Source organism: Taudactylus pleione, unplaced genomic scaffold, assembly GCF_031769625.1.
Source record: "Taudactylus pleione unplaced genomic scaffold, aTauple2 ptg000762l, whole genome shotgun sequence".
Lineage (NCBI taxonomy): Eukaryota > Metazoa > Chordata > Amphibia > Anura > Myobatrachidae > Taudactylus > Taudactylus pleione.
The window spans coordinates 4,701,165-4,721,879 of NW_028285164.1; the positions used below are offsets into that span (position 1 = coordinate 4,701,165).

At 45.8% G+C, this 20,715-nt stretch overlaps 1 protein-coding gene across 2 annotated transcripts in view; it reads right to left on the bottom strand.

The window, feature by feature from the left end:
* Positions 1-20,715, bottom strand: part of LOC148476934 (uncharacterized) — a 244,322-nt gene that overhangs the window by 162,741 nt on the left and 60,866 nt on the right. For both annotated transcript variants that reach the window (XM_088457502.1, XM_088457501.1), the window contains exon 3: positions 18,266-18,562. In XM_088457502.1, coding sequence (XP_088313628.1) covers positions 18,266-18,562 — 297 coding nt within the window. The remainder of the gene's footprint in view (positions 1-18,265; positions 18,563-20,715) is intronic.

Consider the following 20,715-nt stretch of genomic DNA (forward strand, 5'->3'; position numbering starts at 1 on the left):
ATCTAGTTTAGTGAAAATCTTCGCTCCTTTGATTCAGTCGAAGAACAAAGAAATCAAAGGTAGAGGATACCGGTCCTTGATGGTAATGGTGTTCAGGCTCCGGTAGTCAATGCATGGTCTCAACCCCCATCCTTCTTTTTGAGAAAGAACAGGCCAGCTCCAGCGGGTGATTTAGATTCCCTGATGAAACCTCCTTCCAAATTCTCTTTGACATACAGTATTCTGTTACAGCCAGGGACTCAAGAAGCGAAAGAGGAAAGATTCTTCTTCGAGGAGGGACCCTCCCGGGTAACAAGTCAATAGCACATTCCCACTCCCTGTATGCAGAAATGTTTCAGCAGCCTTTTTGCATAATACATCCCTGAAGGACTTGTATGGAATGGGAAGAGGATCTCCAGAAGTAGTTACTGAACTCAGGACTACACGATGTGGGGGTTTGACTGATGACAAACATAGCCCATGGCATTGAGGTCCCCATGCCAGAATTTGAGTGAGGTCCTTTCCAGTCTAAAATGGGGGTATGCTTGTGGAGCCAGAGTAGACCCAAGATGACCAGATACTCAGCTGACAGAAGTAAATAGAATGCTATCTATGCCCAATGGAGCACGCCCACCTGCATGGAGATTTCTGTCATTCGAGAGTGGATGGTAGCTGTGGGAAGTATGTTCCCATCCACTCCAATGATACACAAGGGAGTTTGTAGAGGTACACTCGGAATTCCTAGTTCTTGCACCTTCTTAGCGGAAATGAAGTTGCCATCAGCACCTGAATCTAAGAAAGTCTTTAAGATTTTGGAGGAATTCCCATGGACCAGAGTTACATCGATGGTGAACTGAGGAGTTGTACAGTCTTTTGGGGTGTGTTGAAATGTACCTAATCTGACCACCCCTTGATCAGTTAGGCGTTCTTGTTTCCCAGATGTTTTGAGCAGCTGAGAGAAGATGACCCAGATGACCACAGTACAGACAGAGCTTGTTTTTGAACCACCTCTCCCTCGCTGAGGAAGGAAGGCGGGACTTACTGACCTGCATAGGTTCTTCAGGAGATTCCACTGGTGCTGTGAACCGTGGAGTGAGCTTGAAGGTGAAGAGATGGGACTGTTCCTTCTCTTTTGCCCTCTCCCTGTGGCAAAGATCTACCGGATACTCAAGGAGATTAAATCATCTAAAGTGGTTGGCAATTCTCTGGATGCGAGTACATCTTTGATCCGATCTGGCAACCACTACATAAATGTGGCCATCAGTACTTCGTTATTCCACCCTAATTCTGAAGCAAGGGTTCTAAACTGTACAGCATAATGTCCTGCCAATTGATTGCCTTGTTTCAGTTGCAAGACAGCTGACCCCACAGAGGATACTCGTCCATGCTCATCGAAGACCCTCCGAAAAATTTTCAGAAATTCAGTGCTGTTATTGACCAGGGGATCATTCCTTTCCCACAATGGTGAAGCCAAGGCCAACGCCTGACCGGATAGCAGCGAGATGATGTAAGCCACCTTCATCCTCTCTGAAGGAAAATTTGCTGCTTGGACCTGAAATTGAATTGAGCATTGGTTTAGGAATCCTCGACAGCCTTTGGGATCCCCATCATACTTCGTAGGATTCTGAATGCGTAATGCAACGGTAGCCCCCGCAGATTGTACAGACACCATAGGAGGAGGGGATAACTGCACCGGAGGTGACTGAGCAACACCGACTTGCTGCATTAGGGTCTGCAGACACTGCATAATCTGGACCTGGTCTTGTTCTTGCTTCTCGACCCTAGCAAGAAGGTTCTCGAGCAGGTCTCGTGAAGTTAGGTTCCCAGCGGCATCCATGTCTTTCGGGGCAGAGTATTCTGTCACAAGTCTCGGACGGATTCTGGATGCAGCCCGTATTTAGGGAGTTGACTAGATCTATGCCTGAGGTGCGGAGTCTAATGCGCCGGCGGTATTCACCAGGGATCCTCGCAAGAAGGTCTGGGCTTGGCTGCACCCGACACACAGGTCGTAGCCCTCAGGATAGGTTCCCTTATACAGGTGCTGGTAAACTCTGGATGAATCGGAGAAGATGTATAGCTTAGTCGACAGGCCGGGTCAGAATCAAACGGACTAGATGGTACCAGGGAGTAGGCGTAAATAGGTCACAGGGAATAGTCGCAGTCAAAAACCAGATATCGGATGCAGTAACAGGGATCAGGTGAAGGAGAGACAGAGGGTAGTGAGGAATGCTGGTGACACACCACCCGCTGCCCCTCTGCAGACCAGTGCCGCCGGATCCAGTAAGTGAGTGCCGGAGTTCGGCGCGCTTCGACACACAGACAGGCATACAGCCATATTGAAATGCAGAGTAACACAAAGACACAGACACACATAGAGCCCAGACACACAGATACAGATACCACAAAGGCATAGACACACAAAGACATGCAGAGTCATACAGATACAGCCACACAGATACACACAGAGACATGAATGGGTAGACAGATCTGCGCTTTAGGAGAATAATCTTAGGTCCATTACTAGGTGCGGTGCATCAGATGCTATTCTACAGGTAAACGTGCATATTACTATCATGTATTAATTTAATGAAGCACAGTGCTCACAATATCATACAGTACATGTCAGTGGAGAAACATACCTGAACAATGGTAGAATAAACAAATAAAATACAGAAATGAATTACAATCAAGTTAAAATAATGTCCAGCCCAATTGCAATGTCTCAATGATGGGTGCTGGATGGCACCGGGGGGTGATTTGTTTTGTCAATTCACAATACGAATTTACACTTTGATTGTTTAATTATTACGTCAATTAGCTGTACAGCGATAGATGGATATGATGTTGCAGAAAAGATTATTGCTATATGTAGTCAAAGTTTCAGGTCTCAGAGAGGACGGCGCCCCATACCTCAGGGATGCCCCTCTTACCCGCTCTTGGGCCGGGATGTACTAAAGGAAAGATGTGGTACAAACCCAGTTTTCAGGGATTTTACCGAACTTTCATATGTACTACCAGTAAGCTCCAGCCACCCTATTTTCGGTGCGGAGGGTAACGCCAGGTCTTTCTGGCATTACCCTATAGAAGCCTATGGGCTTCTTACTGCATCTGCCCGTTGCCACATCGCCGCCCCGCACCTCTCCCTGCCGGCACCTCCCACTCAGTCTCCTGCGTGCCGGCCTGTACTCCTCCAGGGTCCTCAGCCTCCTTCTCTTCTTATTCTTCCGGATGCAGGGAGGAGGAAGAGCTCAGTACTTCCTGCACAGGTCATCAGCAGGAAGTTCCCGGGGCTCAGAGGGGGCGGAGACCCACGGAGACCCCCTCACCCGGCGTCAGCTGCTTCTCAAAGGGCATCTCTTATCGCAAGAGCTGTCCTATGCGATACTAATCACATATGTTAGTACATATGCAATTAGTAATTTTGTGGTGACTGGTGGGATGTACACAGCAAGCTTAGTAAAAGCGTAATCCTGGATTCCGGATCACTGGGGTGACAGATGTCCACGTATTCTTGTCATATTGCCCAAGGATGGACCCATCACTGGCGGTGCAGGTGTCCCCGCTGTTGTAGACCGGCACTGGTGGGATTACTGATGTGTGTCAGTGTCCCTGCCTGTGTCTGTCATACAGTGTGCTCAACTCCATGGGAGAAAGGGGAGTATATACCTGCAGCCTAGTGTGTTTGAGTTAGGGGATTTGGGTGAGACAACTGGATGCCTCCTGAGTGTCCTCTGTCTCAACCGGGCTCCCTGCTCACTCTCACTCACCGGTGAATGGCGATTAAATGATTAAATTCTCCCTAAGGAAGACCCAGGAGGGATGATATGCGTAGGAGACGGAAGTCAACCACCTTCCACTTATACCAGCACAACCTACCATCCAGCCTCCTCCCTGATGAGAGTCGAGCGTGGGCCCCCCTGGGAAAAGCAGTGACACTGGGACCACAGGATCTCGCAATAACAAGGGACCCGGAAGTCAAGCCGTCCACCGGTGAGTGAGAGCGAGCAGGGAGCAGTATGTTTTGCCAAAAAAACAGGCAAAAATGACAAACAGGTGAAAATGGATAATACAAGCTGGAGAAAAATTTTCTCCATCCCAGACCAGGAGAAAAAAAAATGCAAAATCCCTTTTTTTGGCTAAAATGTGGGGATTTCTTTCAGAACCCTTTGGGCTTCCCCATAATGATAAATTACACCCAAAAATTTTAGTAGGTTGCGTACTTTGGCAGAAAACCATTATGAGACCTCCAGCTGTGAACGCATGCAATGTTTAAAACACTTTATGCAATATCAGACCCAATACGTTGAAACCATTTTCAATTATTTTTTTAAGCAACTTTTCTCCATTTTTTTTTCTCCATTTTCGCTTGTTGCTGTTTTTGCTTGTTTTTTGGCAAAAATTGAATACGGCCCTTAGAGAGGGATAAGAAGAATGGAGATAAAGTACAAGCCAATCAGCTCCTGTCATTTTACAGGCTGTGTTTAAAAAATGACAGGAGCTGATTGGTTCATACTTTATCTTCATTCACTTTAGCTCACGCCAGGGCTTAGTACTGTGCAGTGTGATCTGCAGTGACTTAGTCACTGATACTGCTGTGTGCCAGTGCTGCCCGTGGCTGAGGGCAAGGTGGAGACTGGGAGCTCCTCTCTCTATTCCGCTATTCAGCGCCTGCAAGTTGAAGTGGCAGCAACTAGTAGTTCTGCTGTGTGAGTCTGACAGGCCAGGTCAGACTTTTTGGGCAATGAATATCAGGGGTATTCAGTTTGGAGCGAAAAGTTCGGAATCGGCGACAAATTCTAGCCAATAACGTCATTTTCGCCGATTTCAAATATCCCCGTATTCAATTTCAAAGACTTTTCGCAGGTGCGAAAAGTCTTTGAAAAAAACGGGGATAACTTTTAACCATGTTTTACATGGCGAAAGAAAGTGCAGAATTGGGGTTTAGGGGAGCAGGCTTAAAAAAAAAATAGCCTGCACCCCTGGGAATGACATTTAAAAAATAACTGTGTCAAAAGAAGTTTAAAAAAGAAATAGGGACACCCCAAAAAAATAATTAAAAAATTTCTGGTGAAAAAAAAGAAGAAGAAAAAAAAGCGTTTAAAAATAGGGAAATTGGTTCAGGGTATTCTGTAAGTATGCGGCACGTGTTTTCTAGAATAGGCTATTAGCGGCAGGTGCACTTTTGCTGAAGTTTTAAAAAAACACTTTAGGGACTTAAAAATACACTAGTACCCATTTTCATGTACCCCAAATTTGATTGGACCACTTAAAAAAAACGAAAAAAATAACCTAAGTGCTCTTCTGCATCACTTCTTCAATGTCGGGAAAAAAACACCTGCCGTGGCTATTTAAAACCCCGACTTACTTTTGCAGGCTAAAATGGGGGTACCCATAGTGATCCCCCATATCTGGACAGCTTTAGGGGGTCCTACAATTTATTCCAGATAAATCCCGTTTTTGTTTGCCGATCCTGTTTCGCCGACTCCCGTTTTCGTAACTTTTTAGTTGAATACGTGGATAAAGCGGGTGCGCGCCCGATACATTATCCCCAGAAAAGCTCCGATGTGGAGTGAAAAGTCCAGCACAGACTTTTTGCTCCAAATTGAATACGGACCTATGTGTTTTATTTATCCTCCTGTGAGGGCCATTGCATTTGATTTATTTTTCCTGTAGGGGACAATGTATTTTCTTTATTCCTGTAAGGGAAAAGTAAAGAACTTTTTTATTTTTATTCTTTATATGCGGCTGCTCTTAACTATTTATTTTACACTTCACCTTTCTTATTAAAGCGGTGCCTTGGGGTGGCTTAGCTGTTCCAGTCTGGGGGTGTCCTGCGCTCTGGATTTGAACCCTAGTATGTTAGAGACCAACCCGACAGAGGTTACCCGGATGTGGTGGGTAGGCCCATAACCTTGGCCAAGATTATGCCAAAAACCTCTATTCACTGCAAAAATGTATTTATTTGTATACAATCAGTTAATTTGGAGTTGAGCACCTGTATTTTTTTGTGTATATATCAATTGTCTCCACAGGTAGCACCTCCAATTAATATATATATATATGTTCAGGGTGTGCAGTCTGAGGCCCATTTTCTATATAACCCCCTTTTAAAAATTTCTTGTGTTCAAGAAATCTGGTGTTTAAACAAAAGTTGATGAGCAGTTGTTAAACTGCTCAATTTTGAGATTTTGTCCCAAAGAATGTGATCTAAATTCTAAATTTCTATGTCTAATAAAAGAGCACATTATACACTGACTCTTCTCATGGATTGAGATTGAAATACCGGCGGCTGTTTAGCTCAAATCCCAACCACGGAAGCATGATGAAGGAGATTCTGACAAAAGTAAGTATGTTAACCCTTCCTTGGTGATGCCTAACCCTAAAACTCACAGGGTGGTGCCTAACCCCAAGTCCCCTCGGGGGTGTGTAAAACCTAACTTCCTCCTTTCCGCACCATAAACATAACCCTCCCGTGGGGGTGCCTAACCCTAACTTTCCCCGGTGTTGCCTAATCCTAACTCCCCTCTCCTTCCCCTAACCCTAACTCTCCCTGGGAGGGGTGCCTAACCCTAAGTCCCCCTAGGGCATGCCTGAACCTAACCCCCCCGCCGCGGCTAATTCTTACCTGGCCGCGGTCTATTACATTCGGTATACCAGCTGTCAGGATTCCGACGAGGGTATTCTGATCTGTGCAGAGATAGCGGTGTCAGCATTTTGCCCTGGTGGCGGGAGGCCGGCATCGGTATATTGACCGCTGGGATCTCGTCCGCCGGGTTCTTAACTACACCCTCTTCCCACACTTGAAACAACCCTTAATCCTAGTTGTAACCAGGTAGAGTCAGAACTTACAGACTCTGTTAAGTTCTACTTAGTTCCACTATGGGCCATATTCAATTTCAGGCGAAAAGGCCAGTACTTTTCGCATGCCGGACTTTTCGACCACTACGCATGTTTTAGCTGTGGAAACTTATCCTGCGCGCCCCCACTAATCGCCGTATTCAATTCCAAAGGATGCGAAAACACTTCCCGGCGAAACTCAAACATGCGAAAAGTGCTGTTAGTTTTGGGGAAATCAGCCTAACACCCCCCAAAAGATGCACTAACATTGCGGATCAGTATAGATGTCCCCGATTAGCCCCCCTGGAGCAATTTGAGGTACTTAAGTGCTTCCAATTGCCTCTATATAGCGTCTTTGCACAAGAGGTGAAGAATAGCATTTAGCAGTTTTTTGTTGAAAAAATAGTTAGTCCCATCAAATCTGGGGTAGAAGAAAATGGGTGCAAGCATGGTTAGATATCGCTAAAGTGAAGTTTTCAAAAACGTAAAATATGCACCTTCATCAAGCACCTGCAATCAAAAAAACACCTCCCCCATACTTGCAGACCCCCAAAAGCTTATTTCGCTAGTTTTTACGTTTGTACCCCAACTTTGTACTTTTTTGCCCCCTTTTTCAAAGTCATATTTTGGGGTGTTTTTTTCTTTTTTTTAGGATTTTTTTTACGCAGTTTACCTTTGCTCCTAAGGGTGCAGAGTGGTTTTCCCACCTTTGCACCCCAAAACCGCAATTCTGCACAGTTTTTTGACAGCTATTCATAGGCAAATCTTTTGCATTGCGTTTTTCGCACCTCCGAGAATTTGCCACAATTGAATACGGGTGATAAGTTTCCGATTGCGAAATGACGTTATCCGCGATATTGTTCCGCAGATTCAGACTTATTGCGGTTAATTGAATATGGCCCTATGTTGGAAATGACTTGGGACAGGAAGGTTCACCTTTTTAAAGATTACCCTAAACAGAGCAGTAGAAGAGCGTCATGACACACAGCCTTCAGGTCTTCAAAGTTGTACTGATTGAATTTGTTCAGGTAACAAATGCTCACACAGTTCACAGATGCTGATTAATGAATGCAATTGTGTTTAATGCTGGATTGGTGGATTCACGTATAAACGGACTCATGCTGGTATCATATTTTACCCCTCTGACGAAACTGCTAGACACTTCAGCATTGAGGTATTTCTCTAGCGAGCCATTTTTAGTTTTTCTCTTGGGGAGCCAATTTGAAGATACTTTTATAGAGGCATTGCAAGAAAGATCCTTTTATAGAGGCATTGCAAAAAAGATCCTTTTATATTAGCATTGCAAGAAAGATCCTTTTATAGAGGCATTGCAAAAATGATCCTTTTATAGACATCGCAAGAAAGATCCTTTTATAGAGGCATCGCAAGAAAGATCCTTTTATAGAGGCATCGCAAGAAAGATCCTTTTATAGAGGCATCGCAAGAAAGATCCTTTTATAGAGGCATCGCAAGAAAGATCCTTTTATAGAGACATCGCAAGAAATATCCTTTTATAGAGGCATCGCAAGAAAGATCCTTTTATAGAGGCATTGCAAGAAAGATCCTTTTATAGAGGCATTGAAAGAAAGATCCTTTTATAGAGGCATTGCAAGAAAGATCCTTTAATAGAGGCATTGCAAGAAAGATCCTTTTATAGAGGCATTGCAAGAAAGATCCTTTTATAGAGGCATTGCAAGAAGTAGCTGGCCAGCTGACTTTAAAATATATACAGCACTACAGCTAGATGCAGGAGTGGGCAATAAGTAACCCCCCAGCTGTTATAGAAATACACATCCCAGCATGCCCTGCAACAGATTTGCCATTTGACCATACTAACATTGTTGCAGGGTATTCTGAGATGTGCAGTTCAACAACAGCTAGAGGTCGGCTTATTGCACACCCGATTAACCTGGCGGCCTCTAGCCACATCTGTAAAAGCTCCTGTTACAACTGCAGCCTGTGCATGCCGATTATCAACTATCCCGGCTAAGTGCAGTGTGTGCTGGGGAGCTGGAATGACCAGCTGTGGCTGATTCAGCGTTGTCTGTACTTTCTAATACCATTATAAAGACTGCTGATTCTGTCACTGTGGGTATAAAACTCTTCTATGTAGCCACTCGGTGCCCTTGTGGAAAGCATTTATCCTTCATGTAGGATTACCGATCCGCTGCCACAGGCTCCCAGATGCAGAACTCTGCTCAAGTATCTGTGTGAATACTCTCAGGTGTAGTGTATAATTCACAGGAAAGCAATCTCCATAATGGATCTACTGCAGTGGATTTCCCAAAATGTTATTCTCAGGTAAAGGATTTCTAGGCTTTGCCCTTTTATTCATTATTGTATGCAGTGTAGTCCCTCTCCATGTGGACACTGGGTGCAAAAGGGGGTATGGCCTCATGGGTAGGGGGCATGGCCTCATGGGTAGGGAGCATGGCCTCATGGGCAGGGGGCATGGCCTCATGTCCTGACCCCACCATTTAAGTCACACTGGGTCCAGGAGATGTGGACTGCCCCCGAGGATCAGTCTGTGTGCAGTGCCGGCTCCCTCATTGTGTCCCTCACTGTGTTCGAAGCCGAGTGCTGTACGTAATGAGTCAACACTTTGGTGTCACCCCTCTTTATTTATATGGCGCCAGAACGTTTCCGCAGCACCTTACACAGTACATAAATGAGCACACAAGAAAAACAGTTATTAGCCGTACAATACAATGCAGGACAAGGACATGGTGTATACACATAGCTGCATAACACAAACAGCAGGACATAGGCAACCAAGTGTTAGGTGCCGTTGTGGGGAGTAAGGAGTAAATAATACTATAAGTAGGGGGAGGAGGAGCACATGAGGGACGAGGGCCCTGCTCGTCCACACCCGGCACCACTTGTGATGCCACTGGTCAGGGACTTAGCTAGGGTAGTGCATCCGGTGCCATGGCACAGGGCACAACAGGTTAGGGGGCGCTGTTTGGGCCTGTCAAATTTCTATTTATTATCATTCTTGCTTGTAGCTTCCTCTTATTTCATCCCCAGCAGCTCCTGGCCTCCCCTATCTCTTCCCTGGCCCTTCCCCATGAGGCCATGGCCCTTTTTTGGGTGCATTACAGTATGTCCCTTTGAAAAATGAGGGGGGCGCCAATGCTCTTTCTGGCACAGGGCACCAAAAAGTCTAGTTACGGCTCTGCCACTGGTATGCAGTTCCAGGTGCCAGTGTAGGATCCTGGGTGGAAGTAAGTGGTTCAAGTGCCGGTGAAGGAACTTGGTGGTAGCAGTGAAGTTACATGCCCACAGGGCAGTGGTTGAAGTCACTAACAGATGGTTACTGGTGTAAGAGGGAATCTCTAATACCTCAAGATTTAGCGAGATCAAAAATAATCTGTGATCACTTGGCGGGACGAGGTCCTCCGGTCACAAGCATTAAAGAGCAGGAAAATATTGTTTCCTCCTGTGGTCTGACTAATTTATTCCTTAAGCCAAAACGTCACAATACAACCACTGAGGCTGAAGTCCTAGCCCCACCTAGTCCTATATAAAGAGCAACATCACCCAGATACTCCATTACCTCCTGGATGTCTGTAACCAATTTCAGTCATTTACAATGTGATTACCAGGCTGCAGATCTTTTAAAAGTTGTTCCAACCACTTTTATACTGCCCTGTTACCCCAAGTTAATGCTACAACGAGTTTAAGAAAAGCCCCAGCAGCAATATTTACTGACCTTAAGATGGCTTTGCATTTTCAAACTGTGCCATCCATAAGAGACATAGCAATGGGTATTGGAATAGTTGTGGTCTTTGACAAGCTCACTATAGGGAAATTGACTATTGGGGGGGGGGCTTATATTTTTCACTATCGTTACTAGGGACAAGATAAAGTGTGACTTCTGTTTGAAACCTAAAAATTATTGTCAGATTTTACCCCATGTCTCACAAAATATTCTATCATGAGGAAATAGAAATATACTGTTATTCATCCTCTTGAACAAAGATAAGTCTTGAGCAACAGGTTCTTCAGTGTCATTGAATACAAAGGACCTGCCTCACGGCCTGCACCAAGTCATCCAAACTGAGGGCCTAATTCAGCAAGGATTACTAATGCAAAAGCGCACGCAGTCTGCCGATTGTTGCGTACTGCGCATACGTATGCTTTGTAGTGCGCGCGTGTGAACAGACACCTGCAATGACACAAGCAGAGTAAGGAAAGCCATCGCAGAGTGAGTGTCAGGCAGGGAGTGTTTGGGAGGGGTGGTGACGGGGGGTGGTCGGAGAAACACAGGCGTGCCAGTCCGGTTGAACGCCATTACAGGGACATGCATAAATTAGCCACTACGTCGGCATACGCAGCTTGTGTACTCACTGCATTCAGAAAATTAGCAATGTCTGACCTGCTGTAATATTGTGTGAGGCTCCGAAGTACTTTGTTGTTACCGATGTTTTGGCTGGATTGGAAGGTATTACGGATGTAAGATAGGGGAAGTGGGCGCCTGCATTCTCTCAGTGATTGCAAACATTAGCATACTTTCACAGCAGATTTGCATATGTAATTGCAGCCGCGATCTCATTAGCGATCTGTGCTGAATCAGGCCTTGAGTCCGATGCTTCCCAAGACAGAACTACTGCAGAACTCAAGAGTTTGAGGGGTATAGTTGATGTGATAGATCCTAAAATCCTCTCCAAGGATATGGAAACTCTCACTAAGCCATGAATTGATCTGATCTGAACTCAGGCCAGCTCCTCAGATAGCGTGGGGGTGAAGACCACCTGTGATTATAATCTTACCTGATGGTGTGAGAGAGGAGCTGTAATTAGATGTGATGCGAGTAAGAAAGCACCTCAATAGAATGGGATAAATATTTAGTCTACGCTGGTTCTACAGATCAGTTGAACAATGAACATGTACAGATGTGTTGTCATACACTGTGACTTTAGTTATGACAAGGTTTCCTGTACTTGTAGGGCCACCAGCCAATTATCAGCTGCTTCTATAGTAACCGGCTGCTGAATGGCTGTGAGTGGCCTCAATCAACAGCCAGGCCGCCGATTGAGCTGTCTTTTAGCCAATCAGTGGCCTGGTTGTTGATTGACAGCCAGGCCACTCACAACCAAGTAGTGGCCAGTTAGTATAGTAGCAGCTGATAAATGGCTGGCAGCCCTACAAGTGCAGGAAACTTATTGGTTTCTGTCACATGCAGGGAAAGGCTGTATGTATATACACATACCAATCTTCTGTGCCATCCATATGGCTTTTTTTGTAATGGCCCAGACATGCTTCTGGAGATGAGAACCGACCTTTGGCAGGGTTGGGCGAGTATGTAATATTTTTTATTCATATGACGGGATTGTACTAGAGCAGAGGACCGATCAGCATCGGGAACAAGATGAGTATAGTGTAAGTGTGAGTATGTATTACATTTTTACTTTCTCTGGTGTGTGCACTGTCTTTTTTATATTTATTTACAGGGGGACTATAGGCACCAGTTGGGCCTTAATGGCCCACATGCTGGTACTGCCAGCATGTGGAGGAGGCTTGCTGGGACCTAAAGTCTCCATGTAGACATCAATATTACATGAAATATACTATCTACAACTATCAACCCTTCAGCGACTGCCCAGGGGTGTGGGGAATAACTTTAGAAAAAAGAGAACAAATAAAATTTCCTCATCCAGGACCAGCTGAGGAGCCTTGAAATGCATTGAAATACAGGGGATCCTTCCCCTGTATTTCCTGCACCAGGACTGGCATGAAAAGCCCAGTGCTGGTTATGCTTTGGTGGGGGCACACATTTTTTAATATTTACCATTGATTTGCTTTGTTATAGTCAGAAACATGCACACTTCACACTAAGCTGTGTATGTTACTGCTAACCATGCTACTCAGGAGGTACAGTAGTCTTTTTTTAAATTTTAATTTGGACTGAGTTTGCCTAATTTACAATTTTGGGGCTGATTTAGATGGAATTGCAAAGCTGCACACAGGCAGCTTTCCAATTCCGTCCTTGCAAATATGTCTGACTTATGACCTTGCAAATGTGTATGACAAGGTCGCAGTCTGGTATCACTATCATGACCATCAGTGCCGGGCCGCCAGCCACACAGTCCCTGGCCTCGCCACTCCCTGACATGCCCCGTTTATGGGAACACCAGCCAACCCCGCCCCCCAATGCCCCATAAATGCCTTTGCATGTCAATCAGGCAGAGGTATAGAAGGTGCTGCATATGACTATAATTATGCAGGACCCATTGTGAACACTTGCAGAATGGGTCCTGCGCATGTGCAGATTCCCGATAATCGGGAATCTGTGTTCAACATTGCTGAATCAGCCCCTGTGTTTGCAATCATGATTCTTTGTAAATGCCCATGTTGTATTCTTGTCTGTGGAAAGTACTTAAAAGTTTGGCCAATGGTGTATTTATTTCTATTTGTGTTTCCCATGTTTTTCAGGAAGAAACTTGATCTTACACCCATGAATGGCATATCGGACCAACATCATTCTTACTCCATTTACTCCCCAGTGTATAAGGACACATCTGTATGTGCGGCAGCTAGCCTTCAGCCTCACACACTGTGCAAAGGGCATCATCACAGACTGTCCACTGTGCAGTTTTATCTGACATTATACATAGAATATAGAAGATGATGCCCCAGCAGATTTATATCTGGAGCTGCTCCGTGCATGACAAAAATATTAGGTAAATGAACATCTGTAATTCACAATCAGAAGCAGAAAGTGAGATGACAAAGGCAGCCAAGATCTCACTGTAGAAGGTAACAAGCCACAGAAATGTGCTAATTGCACTGTAGCCAGAGACAGAGGAGTAACAGCTATGGGTCTAAGTGCCTGAGATTTTAGGAGTTAACTTCTCTGTGACTTGTGTCAGATGGTTGCAATGTCCCCCAATGACATGATGGAGAAACACCATCAGTACTTATAAGTAATACATTTCATACTACAAGCAAATCCTTCAATGTAGCCAGATATTAAGACACATGGGTCTATTCACTAAGCCTTGTCTGGAGATAAGGTAACAGGAGATAAAGTCCCAGCAGTGGCGTAACTAGGGGGGGGTCGAGCGGGGCTTGTGTCCTGGGCGACATGGCAGGCCCAGCAGAGGGGGGCACCAGCCAGGGAATTGTTACCCGCACCGCCCACTCTCCGCTCCCCCCCCCACGCACCACCCACTCTCTGCTCCCCCCCCCCCCCCGCTTCCCCTAATGAAATCTACTACTGTACACAGTACAGTGTAGTGAGTGACTAGCAGCAGCAAGCTGCTGGTGCTGACTGTAGGGGGAGCTGCAGAAGAGACGTGCAGCCCCTCCAAGGCAGTCCTCCTGGTATTCTGCAGCATGGTGACCCTGAGAGGCTGAGAGCTGCTGCCGGCGCCGGGTGACACGGATAGTGAAAGTTCTCCTTCCCCAGCGCTCTGCAGCTTCACCACTGGTAAGTATTGGGGGGGAGGGAGTAGCATGTCAGCATGTGTGTATATATGTGTCAGCATGTGTGTATATGCATCAGCGTGTGTATATATGTGTCAGCGTGTGTATCTGTTTCAGCTTGTGCATGTGTGTATCTGTGTCAGCATGTGTGTGCATGTGTCAGAATGTGTGTGTCAGCATGTGTGTATCTGTGTCAGCATGTATGTATATGTGTCAGCATGTGTGTATATGTGTCAGCATGTGTGTATATATGTGTCAGCATGTATGTATCTGTGTCAGCATGTGTGTATCTGTCAGCATGTATGTATCTGTGTCAGCATGTATGTATATGTATCAGCATGTATGTATCTGTGTCAGCATGTGTGTATTTGTGTCAGCATGTGTGTATCTGTTTCAGCATGTATGTATCTGTGTCAGCGTGTGTGTATCTGTGTCAGCGTGGGTGTAATTGTGTCACCGTGTGTGTGTATCTGTGTCAGTGTGTGTGTATCTGTGTCAGTGTGTGTGCATCTGTGTATGTGTCTGTGTGTGTCTGTATGCGTCTGTGTCAGCGTGTGTGTGTGCGTATCTGTGTTAGTGTGTGTCAGTGTGTGAATGTGTATATGTCAGTGACAGTGTGTATATGTGTCAGTATGTACTGTATGTGTATGTGTCAGTGTGTATGTTTGTGTATATGTCAGTGTGTTTGTATATGTGTCAGTGTGTGTATATGTGTCAGTATGTACTGTATGTGTATATGTCAGTGTGTATATGTCAGTGTGTGTGTGTATATGTGTCAGTGTGAATATATGTCAGTGTGTGTATGTCAGTGTGTGTGTCAGTGTGTGTGGATATATATGTCAGTGTGTTTATGAGTCAGTATGTACTGTATGTGTATATGTCAGTGTGTACATGTCAGTGTATATGTCAGTGTGTACATGTCAGTGTATATGTCAGTGTGTATGTATATGTGTCAGTGTGAATATATGTCAGTGTGTGTATGTGTATATGTCAGTGTGTGTGTATATGAGTCAGTGTGAATATATGTCAGTGTATGTATGTCAGTGTATATGTCAGTGTGTATGTGTATAAGTCAGTGTGTGCAGCACCGTAGAAGGACGGCAGTGCGCCCTGTGCTGCACTTCTGCCCCTCTCGCTCACCCCCACCCCCCTCCTCCACCTGAGCGCTTACCTTTTCCTCTCGGAGGTGGGTGGAGGGTGGGGATCTTCGCCGGCATCGCTGGTGTGCGCCGCGGAGCACTGCAGGTCACTTTCTGCAGAACTCTCCGGAGTCGGGCAGTTCGTGGCCGGTGCCTCTAGAGGATTCCGCCCTGTGTGGAGGCACCGGCCGCACCACCCTCCCTACGGCCCTGAGTGTGTGTTTATGTTTCAGTATGTACTGTATGTGTATATGTCAGTGTGTATGTATGTGTGTATGTCAGTGTGTGTATGTCAGTGTGTGTGTGTGTGTATATGTGTCAGTGTGTATATATCAGTGTGTGTGTGTATATATATATATATATATATATATATATGTAAGTGTGTGTATACATGTGTTAGTGTGTGTGTGCGTGTATATATATGTGTCAGTGTATGTGTATCTGTGTCAGTGTGTCTGTGCTGAGAGACAGCGCGGGGGGAAGATGATCGCCTGACTGAGAGACAATGCAGGGAGGGAGCTGATTGCCTGACTGAGAGACGACGCAGGGAGGGAGCTGATCGCCTGACTGAGAGACGACGCAGGGGGGGAGCTGATTGCCTGACTGAGAGACAACGCAGGGAGGGAGCTGATTGCCTGACTGAGAGATGACGCAGGGAGGGAGCTGATCACCTGACTGAGAGACGACGCAGGGAGGGAGCTGATCGCCTGACTGAGAGACGACGCAGGGGGGAGCTGATCACCTGACTGAGAGATGACGCAGGAGGGGGAGGTGACGGTATGTTGAGAGATGAGGCAGGGGGGAGATGATGGTGTGCTGAGAGTTGACACAGGGTGGCGGTGATGGTGTGCTGTGAGACGACACAGGGGTGAGGCTATGGTGTGGCTGACGGATGATGCAGTGGGATGATGGTGTGGCTGAGAGACGCAGGGGAAAGGAAGTTACACAGGAGGCATGAGGCTGGTTGAACCGCTGTTGTATGATGATGACATTGTTATTATTCCCACACGAACAGGCATCTTCCGGACGATGTGACCTACATGAATATTGAATACCGACTGAAGACGCCATTGTCCCAGGGAGGATACATTTCTTCAGAGGTTCCACAATGTGAGAAACCACCGCAGAGGTAAGGTGCATATGGAATGTAAAGGAATGTGCCTAAATATGGGTGTCGTGTCATGTTGGCACGCCCCATATTCAGTAGCCACGGCCCTTCTGGTAGGTGACCACACCCATATTTTTGGCGCCAGCCTTTGGCGTGCAAGATATGTTTGTAGTGTGTGTGGTGGGGGGGGCGCCAATCTGAAACTTGCCCTGGGCTCCGCAGACCCTAGTTACGCCACTGAGTCCTAGCGAATCAGCTCCTAACTGACATGTCACAGGCTGTGTTTGCAAAATGACAGTTAGAAGCTGGTACGTGATCTCTGTTTACTTTATCTCCATCTAAGGCTTAGTAACTAGACCCCACAATCACTTGTTTTAACAAGAGTTTAAAGATTTACATCCACTGTTAAAATAAAAAAAATCACCAAAATATTGATGTACAGTAATGGAGCTCCTATGCTGCGTCTGATATTGTCTATAGCTGGTTACAGCAGACCTGTCTCAGTGGGTTCCTCAGCTTCTTCCTTCCTATGTCATTTCTTATATAATGTGGGTTGTTACTGTCACAGTTACTAAAGGATATGGGAAATGTGATATAGCACAAATACTTACTAGAATAGAATGATCTATGTAAATGTCTCCTCTCTCTGTCACTATTCTTTATGTCACTGATGATTGTGAGGTTGTGTCTTCTCAGGGTGATGTAAGCTGCATACTTTTCACCATTATCCCAGCCTAACCCTAACCCTCCCCCTAGTGCCTAATCCTCACCTTTCCTCCCACAGCCTAACCCAAACTCCCACTAGTGCCTAACCCTAACCTCTCCATCTATAGACTAACCCTTCACACTCATAACCTAACCCTCCCCATAGTGCCTAACCTCTACCATCCCTGCTATAGACTAACCCTTCACACAGAAAGCCTAACCTTCCTACCTAAAGCCTAACCCTAACCCTCTACACCCATAGCCTATCCCTAACCATCCCAATAGTGCCTAACCCTAATCTCCCCTCCTATAGCGTAACCCTTCCCTTCCACACACATAGCCTAACCACTCCCCCTCGTGCCTTACTCTAACCCTGCCGAGCCATAGTCTAACCCTTCCCTACTACCTAACCCTAACCATCCCCCTAGTGCCTAGCTTCCCTTCCCACATCCTACCCATAATGCTCCTCATAGTGCCTAACCCTATCCTCCCGCAGCCCAAATCTAACCATCCCCATCAAAAGCCTAATACTAACAATGCCCCTAGTACCTAACCCTAACCTCCCCTCCCACAGTCTAACTCTAACCCTGCCCCTAGTACCTTACCCTCCCCCAGGTGCCTAACCCTAATCTCCTCTCCCATAGGCTAACTCTAACCCTGCCCCTAGTACCTTACCCTCCCCCAGGTGCCTAACCCTAACCTCCTCTCCCATAGGCTAACTCTAACCCTGTCCCTAGTACCTTACCTTCCCCCAGGTGCCTAAACCTAATCTCCTCTCCCATAGGCTAAACCTAACCCTACGCTGCCAGTCAGTGCAGAATGTCAGTATTGACCTTTTACAAGTCAACTTGATAAACATGTCGACATTCTGTATATGCTGACATATTCAATGTCAGCATTTCAACACTGGTGATATTATGACCACATTACTTTAAAAATAATGGTTGTCATTTAAATAAATTTAAAACATACGTCTTCAATTTAGCCAGATATTAAGACACACTCACTTGTTTTAACAGACATTTTAACATCTTTGATAGGTGAAATGTGAAATAGCACAAACACTTACAGTAATAGCGGTACCTTCTCTCTCTGTCATTAGTCTCTATGTCATTAGTCTCTATGTCATTGATGATTGGGGAGTTGTATGTTCTCAGGGTGATATAAGCCGCATACTTTGCTACAGGATCCCATTGTCTGATAATATCACAGAGTCCCCTCATCTTTTCCAGGGATGTGGGCTTCGCCTTCAGGTCATTGTACTGTTCCTGTGTCAGGTGCCACTCATCCCAGAGATCATGTATCACTGGATCTACCTTAGTTATCCTCTCTATAAGATCTTCTCTGTGTGTGTCCATGAAGGTGGCTGTAGAGTAAAGGAAAGAATCTGAATTAAAATGGCAAATACATGAAAAATTCACAGCACTGTCATCACATGTGTAACAATATCACTTATTACAGGGAGACTCCTATAAGCCAGATACACAGACACACAGACATGCACAAACCCATATAGGCATTCAGTCACAGTGACACAAAGTCACACAGATACAGGCATGCAGAGTCACATAGATATGTAGTCACAGAGACATGCAGAGTCACACAGATACAGGCATGCAGAGTCACACAGATACAGGCATGCATAGTCACACAGATACAGGCATGCATAGTCACACAGATACAGACATGCAGAGTCACACAGATACAGGCATGCAGAGTCACACAGATACAGACATGCAGAGTCACACAGATACAGGCATGCAGAGTCACACAGATACGGGCATGCAGAGTCACACAGATACTGACATGCAGAGTCACACAGATACAGGCATGCAGAGTCACACACATACAGGCATGCACAGTCACACAGAAACAGATATGCAGAGTCACACAGATACAGGCATGCAGAGTCACACAGATACAGACATGCAGAGTCACACACATACAGGCATGCAGAGTCACACACATACAGGCATGCAGAGTCACACAGATACAGGCATGCAGAGTCACACAGATACAGGCATGCAGAGTCACACAGATACAGACATGCAGAGTCACACAGATACAGACATGCAGAGTGACACAGATACAGACATGCAGAGTCACACAGAAACAGACATGCAGAGTCACACAGATACAGACATGCAGAGTCACACAGATACCGACATGCAGAGTCATACAGATACAGGCATGCAGAGTCACACAGATACCGACAAACAGAGTCACACAGATACAGGCATGCAGAGTCACACAGATACAGGCATGCAGAGTCACACAGATACAGACATGCAGAGTCACACAGATACAGGCATGCAGAGTCACACAGATACAGACATGCAGAGTGACACAGATACAGACATGCAGAGTCACACAGATACAGACATGCAGAGTCACACAGATACAGATATGCAGAGTCACACAGATACCGACATGCAGAGTCACACAGATACAGGCATGCAGAGTCACACAGATACAGGCATGCAGAGTCACACAGATACAGGCATCACACATACAGATATGCAGAGTCACACACATACAGATATGCAGAGTCACACACATACAGATATGCAGAGTCACACAGATACAGACATGCAGAGTCACACAGATACAGATATGCAGAGTCACACAGATACAGGCATGCAGAGTCACACAGATACAGACATGCAGAGTCACACAGATACAGGCATGCAGAGTCACACAGATACAGACATGCAGAGTCACACAGATACAGGCATGCAGAGTCACACAGGTACAGACATGCAGAGTCACACAGATACAGGCATGCAGAGTCACACAGATACAGACATGCAGAGTCACACAGATACAGACATGCAGAGTCACACAGACACAGACATGCAGAGTCACACAGATATGCAGAGTCACACAGATACCGACATGCAGAGTCACACAGATACAGGCATGCAGAGTCACACAGATACTGACAAACAGAGTCACACAGATACAGGCATGCAGAGTCACACACATACAGGCATGCACAGTCACACAGATACAGATATGCAGAGTCACACAGATACAGGCATGCAGAGTCACACAGATACAGGCATGCAGAGTCACACACATACAGGCATGCAGAGTCACACACATACAGGCATGCAGAGTCACACAGATACAGATATGCAGAGTCACACACATACAGATATGCAGAGTCACACAGATACAGACATGCAGAGTCACACATTTACAGGTATGCAGAGTCACACAGATACCGACATGCGGAGTCACTCAGATACAGGCATGCAGAGTCACACACATACAGGCATGCAGAGTCACACACATACAGATATGCAGAGTCACACACATACAGATATGCAGAGTCACACACATACAGATATGCAGAGTCACACAGATACAGGCATGCAGAGTCACACAGATACAGACATGCAGAGTCACACAGATACAGGCATGCAGAGTCACACACATACAGGCATGCAGAGTCACACACATACAGATATGCAGAGTCACACACATACAGGTATGCAGAGTCACACACATACAGGC